The sequence below is a fragment of the Lactuca sativa genome, chromosome 6 (genome assembly GCF_002870075.4).
Source record: "Lactuca sativa cultivar Salinas chromosome 6, Lsat_Salinas_v11, whole genome shotgun sequence".
In the NCBI taxonomy this organism is placed as follows: Eukaryota; Viridiplantae; Streptophyta; class Magnoliopsida; order Asterales; family Asteraceae; genus Lactuca; species Lactuca sativa.
In genome coordinates, this window is record NC_056628.2 from 36,121,790 (window position 1) to 36,136,813 (window position 15,024).

General features: G+C 34.3%; 2 protein-coding genes across 2 annotated transcripts; one reads left to right on the forward strand and one right to left on the reverse strand.

Annotated features, from left to right (window-relative positions):
- Positions 1-5,814: 5,814 nt before the first annotated feature.
- On the reverse strand, positions 5,815-8,057 carry LOC111894180 (uncharacterized). The gene is made up of 5 exons (XM_052764882.1): positions 8,028-8,057; positions 6,757-7,236; positions 6,465-6,674; positions 5,937-6,003; positions 5,815-5,876 (listed from the first exon to the last, which is right to left on the reverse strand). Exons 1-5 carry the CDS (start codon positions 8,055-8,057, stop codon positions 5,815-5,817), a joined length of 849 nt encoding a protein of 282 aa, XP_052620842.1.
- A 4,966-nt stretch (positions 8,058-13,023) lies between these two features.
- LOC111894093 (phenylacetaldehyde reductase) lies at positions 13,024-14,752 on the forward strand. The gene is made up of 5 exons (XM_023890168.3): positions 13,024-13,223; positions 13,325-13,494; positions 13,578-13,932; positions 14,013-14,199; positions 14,389-14,752. Exons 1-5 carry the CDS (start codon positions 13,106-13,108, stop codon positions 14,531-14,533), a joined length of 975 nt encoding a protein of 324 aa, XP_023745936.1. The 5' UTR covers positions 13,024-13,105; the 3' UTR covers positions 14,534-14,752.
- Positions 14,753-15,024: the final 272 nt, after the last annotated feature.

Here is a 15,024-nt window from a genome sequence, read left to right on the forward strand (position 1 = left end):
GAGTGTTACATATATTAGGTAATGGTATTGATAAGTATAGAATAAATCACAGATCTAGTATCTTGTGATAAGATCAATTCTTAGTATAGATTAGACACAATCTCTTGAATCATTGGATATACATGTATAGATTAGTATATATACAACATTAGGGAAAACCCTAATGTTGTGATCGTGGCTTTGTGTTAATCGTCTTTGTGACAAACCCGTCTTCTTGGTGAAGACAAAACCTCTTTCTTGGTGAAAGAAACAATTTGGAGAACTCTTTGTGTCTTTTAAATTTTTTTCTTTATTTTTCATCGTTTAAGTTTCTTTTTAGTCTTTATACTTGTAGTGTATATGATCGATATAAACCTTTAGAGTGCTATTGACCTAAAAGATATTCCAGAGTCATCCAATGATAGAACCTTAGATAACACTACCACTCAACCTCAGGATGAGATTCCAGTTCAGCCCATTGACAATTCATTACCTCTTCGTTGATCTAGTAGGGTTAGCATGTCACCCGATTTTTATGGCTTTCATATAATTATAGATGGAGACACGTTCATCAATGATAATACATTGGTGTATTTTGATTAACCTGCTAACTACAAGGAAACAATGACAGGCCCTAAGGCTGCCAAATGGAAGGAGACAATGGATAGTAAGATTCAGATCATGTATGATAATCAAGTATGGAACTTAGTTGATAATGTACATGTTCGAAAGACAATAGGATGAAAATAGATCTTCAAGAAGAAAACCAAAATAGATGAGAAAGTACACACTTTCAAATCTAGGTTGGTTACAAATGGCTTTACTCAAACACAAGGAATTAACTATGATGAGACCTTCTCGCTTGTAGCTAAGATGAATTCTATTAGAATAATGGTTTCCATTATAGCCTTTCATGATTATGAGATATGTAAAATGGATGTTAAAACCGCTTTCCTAAATGGAAAGTTAATTGAGGACGTCTACATGAGTTAGCCAGAAGGTTTTGTACACGCCAAATTTCCTGATAGAGTGTGTAAGCTTGAGTTATCCAACTATGGATTGAAACAAGCACCTCCTAGCCAGAATATATTTTTCCATGAGAAAGTCAAAGAGTTTGGATTCTCTAGGAGTGAAGATGAATCTTACGTATATGTCAAAGCTAGTTGGAGTGTAGTGACGTTCCTAGTATTTTATGTGGATGACATACTACTTATAGGAAACAATGTTCCAACCTTGCAAGAAGTAAAATCTTAGCTTGGAAAATGTTTCTCTATGAAGGATCTAGAGGAAGCGACATACATTCCTAGGATAAGGATTTACAGGGATAGAAAGAGATGTCTTATTAGACTTAACTAAAGTAAAAAATTGGATAAAATATTGAAGCGTTTCAGTATGGAAACTTCCAAGAAATGGGATTTACCCATTCATCATACTGTTAAATTGAGTAAGACTCAATGCTCCAGTACTGCTGAAGAGATAGAGGACACGAGTCGAGTCGAATATGACTCTGCTATAGGGTCGATCATATATGATATGTCATATACTCGTCCTGATGTTTCTTATGCTTTGAGAATGCTTAGTCATATTTAGGATAATCCAAGTAGAGCCTATCGGACAACAGTTAAGAATATTCTAAAGTATTTGCGAAGAACAAAAGAAATGTTCTTAGTTCTTGGTAGCAATGAAAGTTTAAGAGTAACAGGTTATACTGATGCCAACTTTTAAACTGACAGACATAATTTTTTTTTCACAGTCTGGCTGGGTGTTCCTATAGAATGGTGGAGTAGTAACATGGAAAAGTTCCTTGCAGAAAACGGTGGCAGATTCTACCTGTGAATCATAGCACATAGCAGCGAGTGAAGCATCAAAGGAAGCAACTTGGTTGAGGAATTTCATTGGGGATCTTGAATTCATCCGGGCTATTGAGGAACTAATGAAACTCTTCTGTGATAATGAAGGCGTGATTTCTTTAACCAAAGAACCGAAAGATCATGGAAGATCCAATCACATTGACAGGAAATATCATTACATTAGGAATAGAGTTGAAGATGGTTATCTCTTGGTGAAACGGATGGCATCATAAGATAATCATGCAGATCCTTTCATAAAGGCTCTAAGCAAGGTTAAGCACATGCAACATGTTATGAGCATTGGTTTGAGAGAATACATTTGTTTTAGCAATTAGTTGATAGGTTGAAACTTTGAAACTTTTAAACAAAGTAAATTGTAATTGTCTTTGGAGATTAAATAATGGAGATTTATTTATGAGAAATTATACTACCTTATTTAATTATTTATTATTCTTTTCATTTTACATGTTTTACTTCCTGAATAATTTTGATATTATTCAAAATTCCACAGTCGTTCATATTTTTGGAAGTAACTAGTAAATCAAGACTATCATGAATTATTTGTAGATTATCTATGGAGATTAGACATTGCATGGGGATTTCAAAAATATTCATGAGTACTTGGAAAATGGGGATTTTAATTATCGGATAAACCCACAATTGAAGATTATTTCATGGATTTTATCATGATGAATTCTAAAACAATAATATCTACTATTCTTAAAGCGGAGATATATACTTCATATTTTGCGAATCAGTTGTGCATTGGTTTACCCAAACGCGTCTCGTAACTGAATATTATAAAGAGTAATTACATGCATGATTTGGTAAGTAAAGTGTATGACTATATATCACTACAAGAAAAATGGACATTTGTAAATAAAAATTTAGAGACTGATTAATCAGTCTCAGATACCATGTATTTAGGACTGATTAATCAGCCCTTGATACTATTGGGGACTGATTTCAATGTGTGAATCATTAGAGACTGAACAAACCTATTAGTGACTGAAATTCAGTCCCTTATATATTTGGACAAAATTACATTTGTAGGGCATGTTATTAGGGACCGAATTTCAGTCTTTGATATACATACTCAGTTTTTACTATGGAGAGAAACCTCTTAGGGACTAAATTTCAGTCCTTGATAGACTTGTGGTGGTTTTCATTTTTAAAGAAACTTATTAGAGACTAAATTTCAGTCTCTAATAGACATGTATTACTTTACATTCAAATGGACACTTATCATGGACTAAAGTTTTTGTATTTCATCCTAATTAACATGTCAAATACAATGACCGACGAATTAATCACAAACACTAGTTAGAAGGATATTTATTGGGGACTAAATTTCAGTCTCTAATCGACATGCCTCAATTTAGATTTATAGGGACACTTATCAATGACTAGATTGGAGAATTTGTTAGTGATCAATGAGTCCTTGATACCATAAACCCTCTGTTCATCGCTTCCGCACCCTTGATCCATGCCACCGTTGCAGATCCTCGCTTTCCACGTTGCAGTTGCCCCCAATGAACTTCGCTCTATGTTGCCAGAACCTCTTCGTCGTTGATCTAGGTCGTCACCTCTATTCACAACCATCTCTTCCCCCGACAGGTACTTGAGTCCAACTCTAAATTAGTTTGCTTTTAAGAATTTTAGCTTCTTGTTCCACATTTTTATTCCGAATCTACCTTACGATTTTATTCTGCTGCTATAAGATTAATCTGAATATTATAAAATATGTTTCAAATTGACTATTCTCTACTAAAAAAAATCGAACTTATGGCTTCCAATTTTCATTTTTACAAAACCGGTACCATACCCATATTTTTCTAAATTTATATATATATATATATATATATATATATATATATATATATATTGGTAAATTAAAAAAAAATCACCCTAGTCGCTTTTAGGGTTTTGTCGATTCAATCTTACTAAAAAAATGCCGACACTTTCTTCTCCCCCGAACTCTCTTCTTCTCACTACTAGAAAAACAGCCTTTTACGACGCTCATTGCGCGTCGTAAAAGGCTTAGACGACGCGCAAATGCGCGTCAAGGAAGGCCCTGTCATAAAGAGAGACGACGCGCATTTACGACGGTCATTTATGACGCGCAATTACGACGCGCTTTTACGACACGCAATGCGTATAAAGGAAGGCCCTGTCATAAAGGAAGACGACACGCATTCGCGTGTCGTAACCTTACGACGTGCGTGCTAATGACACGCAATGCGTATCAAGAAAGCCCCTGTCAAGAAAGGTCGTGTCATAAATAAAGATGACACACATTTTTGCGTATCGTAAATTTAAATGTGTAAAAAAAAAATTTATATATTTATTGATTTTTAAATTAAATTTGCATTTAATTTCTTATAATAGAAATAAAATACCATATACAAAAAATACAGTCCATTGCATAATATAAAATAAAATTTCATACTCAAAAAATAAATTGCACAAGTTATAATGTCATACAAAGAATAATACGAGTAGATTAACTTGATATTGGAATACACACTTTGAGACATGCACCATTCAGACCACCATCCAGACCTTCACCCAAACACATGACCAATGATATACAAACACATGACCAAGGGTTGCATGATAACAAGATCTTCTAGAGCTTCTACTTTGTCTAATGATAAGGTGTTGTATATATAACATATCAACATCCTCAAACTCATCAAAATCCTCCTGCAGACGAAATGGTTTGTGGTGGTTTTACTGTTAGATGCTTTGTGAAAAGTGAAAACCACAAGATTCTTTTATCCTGAATTTGACAAGGTGGTATAATGGAGAGAACCTCAAAGAAACTATTGAGAAAATGTGAAAAGGAAAAAAGTATATGATGACCTAATTTCGTTCCACATAGTCACCAATGAAGTCCTTAACATCATTGACTTGTTCAGGGCTCAATTCATCATTATCCAACCTCGATTCGAGATTCCAGCTCAGACACCTAACCAATAATACGCATTGTCATATATAATGTCTAAATAGGTAACCAACGACTAAGACATGCTTGAGAGGGAAGAGTAAGAAGAAAGGAATACAAATGGAAAGATAAATGACCTTTTTACCCTTCGAAAAAGATTTGTTTAATAACTCCCAAATATTTTATATTTATTGGAAGAAATAATAACTGACAATAACGCCCTTTTTTTTAAGCCATTAAGTGCAGCACAGGCAACGTCTGTGGCTGCTTGATCCTGAAAATAACTCCCAAATATTTTATATTTATTGGAAGAAAGAATAACTGACAATAACGCCCTTTTTTTAAATTAACTTAGGACAAGGTGCAAAAATGTTTAAAAACTGAGAATATTTACATATTCATATTGTTTAATTTAAAGACAAAAAGGGTGATAATTACCTCATAGACACATAAACCATATCCTTTAGAGTTTCCAGTATCTCTATCCTTCACAAGATCAAACCCACGCAGCGGTCTGAATCAATAAAATTCCTTAAACTTTCATTTTGTAAAAATATTTTAAAAAAAATCATAAAATTATAAAACTATATACCCAAAGGATTCTAGCAGCTCTCTTATCTGTACCTCAGTAAAGTAATACGGTAAACCCCCAACAAATATACGATCAGGTCCTTCAGCTCCACCAATACCACTAATTACACCAAAAAAAATCAGATTCACAATAACAAAGAGGGGCAAAAACGTCTTTTTGACTCTCATTTACCCAGGGGTAAGCCTAGCAGCAGCTAAATTAAGGTTTGGATTTGGTTGACTGCGGCACCACCACAATAACCACCACCACCACCACATCTACGGTTCTATTACCAAAGACTACCTAGAAAAGATTCCAGAAAAATTAATAATGAAGAAACTATAGGAAGACTGAAGATCAGAACAAGAACAAGATCAAATCATGGTCCTGTATTTGAGTAATAAATAACTTCCTTTCCCAAAATTTTAAAATAAAAAATGATAAAACAAACCTCAAGAAGCTTTGGCTCACTGTTGGAATGAAGATAATGAGACACTCTGTCCTTTTCTCTTTTTAAGCACTCCCCTGCCTGAAATTCCCAAAAAGATTCTTGCATTTTACAAAATATAATCGTTAAATATAAGTTTACTTTCAAGAAGAGGGAGACGAGAAGCTGCATCAATGTCATCTCTTCTTGGTCTTCCACTTTTTGTTGACTACAACATTTACCATCATTATCAATTCATAAATCATAAATGTTTATGTATTTACTTACTTCATCATGGTTTTTATGTGAATAAATAAAAGGTATTTCAAAAATGGCAATCTTGGTTTTTTCTACTAAAAATCAAAGTTCGACCCTGATGAATATAAGGTTAAAATTACTAGATCCTGGTTCGTTTATGAATAAAGGGTGTTTCAAAAGTGGCAATCTTGTTTTTTGTACTAAAAAATCAAGAATTGACCAGAAAGTCAAAGTTTGACTCCAAAAAGCCAATTCCTTGACCAAAAATGGTTTCCAAAAGTCAGAATTTTACACTAATATGAGTGCAGAAATGAAAATCTTGGTCTTTTGTACTTGACCAAAAAATTTTGATGAAAAACACATCGACAAAAAAGCCAAAAGGGTTTTCATAGATGCATAATGAAAAAGTCAAAAAAGTCAGAAACTACTTACGAGTCTAATCCCCCGATAAAGAGAATTAGTGTGGAGAAAAGACCAAGATCCTTGACCAAAGTAAGGTTCATAGATGCACAACGGTTGACCTGTTCTTTCAAGCTCCCCATCATCCCTCTCATGCAAATCATTCTTATTTCTATCAGCTTTTTTCGCATTTTTGTACACTTCCTCCCATGTCCCCCTTGGTTGCTCACTTTTATCTCTCACCTACATAACAAAGGCCAAATAAGTAAATTCACATCAATCAAAATAAGGAAAAAGAGATTTTTTTCAATTTTCATCTCGTTACCTCATCGTCTTCTCTTGCCCTTCTAGCTTTCATTATCTGGTCTCTTTTTTCTTCTTCCCATAAATCATATATAAAGGAATCGGTTTTTGGAATTTCCGAAATTGCCCTTGGAGCACGGTTCCGTTGACCTTCGACTTTGTCTAACAAATGATGAATCCTCAAAGTTCTATTTACGTATTCACGATCTTCAATAGCTTCAAAAAGATGCCATTGCCACTTTGTTTTGATATCGGAGGGAATTTCTGATATTTCCCTTGGAGATGCAACTTCCGAGGGAAGGTGAAGGATGTTTTCTATCAATGAAGCATACCCTTCAATGGAATCCAAAGCCATCATGTTTTTGGCAGTGTCTTCTCCGGTTGATGCAATATTGGTAGCTAGAGATGATAGTTTTCCTTTGGAAACCACTTGTAATGTTATTTGTGTTAACGCCTTTATGTTTTCCTTTGGAAAAAGAAGCCCATTTACCCTGTGATTAACCTGAAATGTGTTATGAAATTATTAGTTTGTATACTTTGACTTTTGAAGTCAAACAAACTTTTTTCTACTTCAAAAATAATGATATGAGTCTATAGAAGTTTGACATTAATTTGTCATACATTGACTTACAAAGTCAAACAAACTATTTTCGATTTCGAAAACGATATGAATCAGAACTTATTGAAGTTTTTGCGGAAAAAACAGTAATTAGCTTTAAGAAATACAATTAGTGGTTTAAACAAAAAAAGAATACAAGATCATATAAATTTCACCCAAATAGAAGTTTGACTGAAAAAAGTCAAAGGATAATTTGTAATAGAGATAGGTTGACTTACATATTTCTTGATTATTGGTAAGTCAGGGGCAATTATTGGTTTCTCAAGACACATTGCCCTTGTCAGAATATCAGGAAAATATTGTTTCCAATTAGATCAAATGAGAATACGATAACAATTTCGCTGTGATGAAAAGTGGGATCACAATTTCGCTGATTTCATGGAATAGGTTTCCAATTAGGCCAAATGAGAATACGATAACAGGGACGTTGTGGGTATAATTACAATTTACAGGTGTTGTCGTTTTCATCTTCTGTAAAACTACATGAACAGGTGTGATTCCAAATAGAAAACAAATTGACCACAAGATTAGGAAAAAACTCATTTAAGAAACGAGTTGGGTGAAATTAAACGGAAAATAGAAAACAACTTCTGGTACATGTACAGATGAGAAATATATAATGTAAAATTTCAAAGAACATTGAGGAAGAGTAAAGATTAGTGAGAAAAACCTACCTCCAACGATGGATTTTCATGTGCATTCATCTTTTAGGTCACCTATTTCAATGCACTCTCATTTTAAATTTTTAAAACCTGTAAGCACATACAAATTAGGGTTTTTTCGTATGGAGAAAGAGGAACGGTAGTGGTGGTGCGGTGTGCATTGCTAATGGTGATGGTGTAGTGGATGGTGTGATGGTGGTCATAAATGAGCATTTTAGAAAGAGAGAGAGAAGGGTGGTTGCAGTGGTTTAAGAGAGGAGCAACAATGACGATTTGGAGTGGTAAGTGGGTCTAATGGTGGCGGTGCGGTCGTCTGACGTGTGAGGACCGACAATGGTGAGGGAGAGAGAGAGAGAGAACGATTGAAAGAAGGTAGAGGAGAGCATGGCGGGGTTTTTAATTTTTTCAGAATTTCATTTCCCCCTTTCCCCCACTATTAAAGGATGGAACGCGCGTTCCATTAAAAAATATAAAGCGACATCCTTAGACGACGCGCATTTTATTATAGGTGCCCTCCGTGTTTTTTTTAGACACTAATTTAAGGGCGCGCAATAATGCGTGTCTTCTATCCTTAAATTTTTTGAAGAGATGACATTTTTCTAATGTCACTCTCCTTTACGTAACATAGATCAATGAGCGTCGTATTTTGCGCGTCGTAAAAGGCCTTTTTTCTAGTAATGTCTCATCACTCTCTTCTTCTCGTCACATACCAGTCGTCCCTCACATTACCAGTTAACCATAAATATCGATTAGAGCTTAGAAGTAGGTGGAGTTACAGTCAATGGTTATCTCTTGCAATTGTATCTTACGCTCAATCGCAGGTCATCTCTTGCAGCCGGCCATCTCTGTTCAGTCGTTCACCATCTCGGCTCAATTGACTTTGCAACTAAAAGTCTAAAACCAAGAACTCTACAAGTCTTTATCAGGTCAGTTTATTAATCTCGATTTCTATAAATATGTGAAGCTTAATTGTGAAAACAAGAATTCTAAAAATCATGATTTCTGTAAATATGTGAAGTTTATTGTTGTAAATATGTGCAAGGTGATCCTAAGGATATCGCAAAAGAGAAAGCTCGTTTGGCTGCTAACCAGGTACATGCTCGTAATATGTAATCTCAATTGATGTTCTTCAATAGTTACATTTTGTTGATTCAGAATGTGTGTATGTGACTAGGTGAAAGGACCGGTGCTAGTTTAAGACACTTGCCTCTGTTTCAATGCTCTCAAAGGCCTCCCTGGTTAGTATAAGATTCAAGATCGAGATGAGAATTATAGTTAATTTGATACTATCTTTCCAAGTATTAAAAAAACTCTCAAACGAACACTTTCATTTCCTTGACTATGAACAAAAGCACTCATATTTTGTTTCATAGTATCTTGACAAGTATTTTCATTCCAAGGTTTCACAAGTTGTTTCTTTTACCATTGCAATTCTTTTATATTTAGATACACAGATACTACAGATGGATTCATTTGGAAATGATGCACTACTAGTTTGTTTATCATGAGTTTATTGCAATAAGGTAATTTTGACCGTTGCTTTTATGTTCGTTTGCTTAGTGTTATTACACATGTTTATCATTAGTTGATTGTATTGTAGGTTTGCAAGAGGTACTATAAGTTTGAGCAAACATGGAGATATTGTTATCATTTTGGAAGGTAATATATATATATATATATATATATATATATATATATATATATATATATATATATATATACTTCAATTTTTTATATATTTTAGTACACTAATTTGTGTCTAATTAGTTTCAAAGTTGTGTCGTTATTTTTGTCATTATTCTTTAATGTGGTGTGATATTAGTGATATTCTTACATATTTTATGTGATTTGTTATGGTTATATTATAGGCAATTGTTCATAAGTTGGATAAACAAGAGGAGCAAATATGCCAAGCAAATCTTCATGTCAACTTTTGTGTTTCTTCCTGAACTATTATTTAGTTTGATAGTTTAGTGTTTTCAGCAATTACTAGCATAATGTTTAGACTTATTAAGTCTTTTTGAAGATATTTTTCTTATTGATATTGAGAATATTATTGTAAGATCATTTAAGTTTTAGTTTAAGCAATGCTTTTGTGTTTTAAACTGTTTATTATAATTGTTTTTTATTCTTTTATAATCCATTTAAGTTTATAAAAAAATTGGAGCTAATTTCGTAATTTAAATGTTGTATTGTAAAAAAAAAAAGTGGCACTAAAGCCCAAAAGGTTAAGGATTGAATAAAATTTTATTTAAGATTGATATTCAGTCATTGAGAAAATATATTGAAGACTGAACTTGATATTATGAAGGACTAATATGTTATATAAGTGGCGCCTTGTTGAAAATATATTGAAGACTGAACTTGATACTATCAAAGACTAATATTTAGTCCTTTAAAGATAGCATAAGAGACTGATATGACACAAAATAGAGATTTCAATTTAAAACATTGGAGACTGACTAATAAATTATAGAAGGCTGATATTCAATCCCTAAAAGATAATATCAGGGACTGATATGACATCAAATCGAGGATCTGTAGAAAAATAAATTAGAGACTGAAGGAGATATTATCGAAGACTGATTTTATGTCTTTGATACTTTGATGAATTAAGGACTGATTTTCAATCCTAGATGCATAAAAAATCGACTATCTAAGACTAGGTCTCGGGGACTAGCTGGGGACTAACTAAATCAGTCCCTGATTATCATCAGAGACTGATTATTGACCATCGAAGACTGATTATGTCAGTCTTTGATACGCTTTTTTCTTGTAGTGTAGTCAAAGTAATCCGTTCCTTTTGCCCTAGTAGAAAAAGCGATATCTTTAGGTCCCTCGGTGATTTGATGTTGATATTATAGTGTTGGGCCCAGTCGGGACTAGATTGATGTGTTCACTTGGTAGTCTAATGACATCATCATAAATTGGAAATCGGGAAATAGAATCTTGGATAATAATATTGATTAGAATACATGTCTCGTGTCCATATGATATCTTGAAGAACGAAGGAGTAGTTGATCACTTATCTTAGGGTCAACATCTGATATGATTCAGAGTTCGGCAGTGGATTTAGAAAGAACTCTTTGTTGTTTGGTTCAAAGTTATACTTTCAATTGTAGTTATAGACTTATCTAAGTGAGAGACTGTTGGATTAAGGTGTTTAAGATTATAACTAAATTAAATTGGTATAAACTTGTGCTTAGAAACAAAGTCCTTTTTGGGTTGCCCTCATAACTAGAACTTATTAGAATGACATTTGTAGAGCAAAAGAGAAATTGTAGAAACCTCCATAGCTTTGACGGTTTTGGATGCCTTAAAGGGAAATCTAGAATGCTCTAATTAATAAAAGGAAAGTAGATAATTATCAGGATTTGAAATAAAATTATTTCTATGTTCAAATCTAGGGTTTCTAGGGTTTCTTAATAGTTATAAAAAAGGGTCATTAGCTTGTAGTATTCGGCTACTATACTAAGAGATACCCTAACCGAAATTTTCCAACACTCTCATATCTCATCTCTTGTGTTCTAGTTTCTAGCTTTTGGTGTGAGTGGTATCATCCTTTTGGTGCTAGCTTTCTAAAGATCTACAAATGAAGGAATCAAAGGAATTGTTTATAATAAATTCAAAAGGTATGTAACCCTAAACCTATGAATTTTGATTTTAGTAGGGTTCTTCGAGGGTTTGTAGTTCATAGTATGTTGCTTTTAATGTGATGACATAGATCCTTATTGGTTGCATGTACCCTTAATTGTTTAGTGTTATTTTCCGCATTGTACATGAATTTTATAACCTTTGAAACCCATCAAAAATAACCACCTTCATCAATTCCACAACCTCCATCACCAGATGTTACAGCCTCACAAACCACCATAAACCTTTACTGTCCCATCAAAAACACCCCGTGCATGGTTAAGCATCACCTCAGCCGAAAACCACCACTGAGCAACACCTTATCGAACCTCCTTATTCACAATCTACTGTTATTATGCTTGAAACAAAAACATTAATCCAGATGAGAAGGAAAGTGTCACTTACCCAAGCCACCATCACCAGTGTTGTCCTTTACCTTTTAGCGATTAGGTTTTCACTCGTCATCACCACCAACCAATGTCGCCACCACTACCTACATCTGAACTCCGACAATATTCGATTTAGACCGAGAAGGGTACACCCTACATCTGGACTCCAACAAGCAGATATCTCCATCGATGAAGGGCAAGCCTATGGTTTTCCTCTGTCTCTTTGTTTCATTCTTCTACTGGTATAATCGTTAGAGAAGACGAAGGGCAGAACCCAGAAGGTGGCATATCTCATTAGGGTTCGATGGTGATGGTGGTCTAACAATGACGGTGGTCCAAAAATGGCGGTGGATCTTTAGGGGGGCGATTTGTGATTGTCGGACAATTCTTGGCTCTTGGAATGCACCGTGGTTCTTTGTACAAAAGATAACTTAGAAGGGAATGGATAAAAGGGGTGGGTGAGATTTTTGTTTTTTATTTATTTTTTAATTAGAATAATAATAAAATAGTTAAAAGAAACTAAAAGAAAATTATTTAAGAGTATATTCCTTATTTGAGGTAGGGTATAGAGTAAAACCTTAAAAAAAATATAAAGACAAAAAACATACAAGTTATCTAAAATTAAACCACTTATGAAACATCAAAAAAATTTTGGACCAAAATCACTAATTCTTTATAATAATATTTTTACAAATTTTCTCTAGTTTTCATATGATTAGTTTCTACACAATCTCTTTTATACCTAAGAAAAAAGTACACTGAAAATTTACTACACCCATCAATCATATGGATATGAAATTATGAATGATATGCGTAGATATTGCATTGTACAAAGCTGGAGTACGTGTCATATATACTGTTGCCAAGGTTCAAACCTTAAAGATAAGCCGCCTTGATCAACGGTACACGAATGAGATCGAAACACCTGTAGGGACAGACAAGTGTCGGCCACAAAAAAAAAAACCACCAGGTTGGCTCTAATTCTCACTCGATACAACTAAATTAAAACACGACAATCACGTGGTAAAAATCTTCAAAACTGTAGCACTGGTGGTGGTATCGGAGAAAATGAGCGGTGCCGGAAAGACAGTCTGTGTTACAGGAGCTTCAGGATACATAGCTTCGAACCTCGTCAAGCTTTTGCTCCAACGAGGATACGCTGTCAAAGCCTCCGTTCGTTATCCCAGTCAGTTTCCATCTCTCTTTTCGTCTTATTACTATTTACTCAGTAATTCTCTATGTTAACTGATACTTGATTGTAACGTTTGGTTTTCTTGATACCTTCAGACAATCCAGCAAAAACAGACCATTTGCTCAAGCTTGATGGAGCTAAGGAAAGACTTCACTTGTTCAAAGCAGACCTACTTGAAGAAGGTGCCTTTGATGCTGCCATTGATGGTTGTGATGGAGTCTTCCATACAGCTTCTCCTTTTTTCACTTCAGTCGCAGATCCAGAGGTTGTGTTGGTTACATGAGCTTAACGTAACTAACATCTTTAAAAGCTTTACCTGATACCCAAATACATCACTCTATGTTTCAGAAAGAACTGATTGAACCTGCATTGAAGGGAACTCTTAATGTTCTTGGTTCATGTTCAAAAGCTTCATCAGTTAAAAGGGTGGTGGTTACATCTTCCTTAGCTGCAGTTGCTTTTAATGCAAGGCCTAAAACCCCTGAAGTTGTAATTGATGAGACATGGTTTTCTGATCCAAAGTTTTGCAAGGAAATGAAATTGTGGTATGTGTTGTCAAAAACTTTGGCTGAAGAGGCTGCTTGGAAATTTGCAGAAGAAAATGGCGTGGACATGGTGACTATAAATCCAGCAATGGTGATTGGTCCTCTATTGCAGTCAACTCTTAACACTAGTGCTGAATCAATTGCAAATCTAATAAATGGTATCATGTCTTTTTTATGTATTTGAATTAAAGTTGCTTTTAATAATGATATAAACCGATAATTTGGATAAAATTTTCAGGGGCAGAAACATATGCAAATTCTAGTCTTGGGTGGGTTAATGTTAAGGATGTTGCAAATGCACACATACAAGCTTTCGAGATCCCTTCGGCTAATGGAAGATATTGTTTGGTGGAGAGTGTTGTTCACTCTTCTGAGTTAGTTGAGATACTACGAAAGCTTTACCCATCTTATCCCCTTCCTCAGAAGTAAGCGTTTTCTGTTTAAGAGGGGATAGAGCAAAACAAGTTATACTGCTGTGACTGTGACTGTGACTGTGACTGTGACTGTGACTATGACTGTGACTGAGACTGAAACTGGTGTCGATGTGAAAAAAAAAGTGCAATATTTGGTATTTTATTATTGCTTATGTTTTTGGTTATGAATAAAATGTGTAGGTGTGCGGATGACAAGCCATTGGCTACGACTTTCCAAGTTTCAAAGGAAAAGGCAAAGAGTTTGGGAATTGAGTACATTCCTCTAGAGCAAAGCATCAAGGAAACTGTGGAGAGCTTGAAAGAAAAGAATTTTCTGAAATTGTGACCATCTTCACTTCTCTTTGAAATAGATCACTCATGATGTTGCATATGGGTATATGTTTGGGGTTGATCATATGATGTATTTTTTGTTTTTGATTAGAATAGGTTGTGTGGCTATGTGATTCCTAATGAGCCCAGTATCTTCTTGTCATTTCCTTTTCTATTAAATGGAGCTATCTTTAGCTGTGATTTATAATAATTGATGATATCTTGCTTGTTTGCAGATGCATGAGTTATGTTTTTATCAAATTACTTCAAAAAACATAAATTTCGATTAGATCGATGTTACCTAATTAGAAGTTTAGCATATGTTGAACAAGGCAATAGATATTGAATGTGTTTAAAAAGAGGTATTAGACAATTTTTTTTGGGAAGAGTATTAAAACAGATTGTAAATTAGAAGTATAAACTACGACCTTACTTTAGAGACGATGGATTTCAGTATATTTTATCATTTACTAGTTAAATGACTAATTCCTAAAACTAGCTAACTAT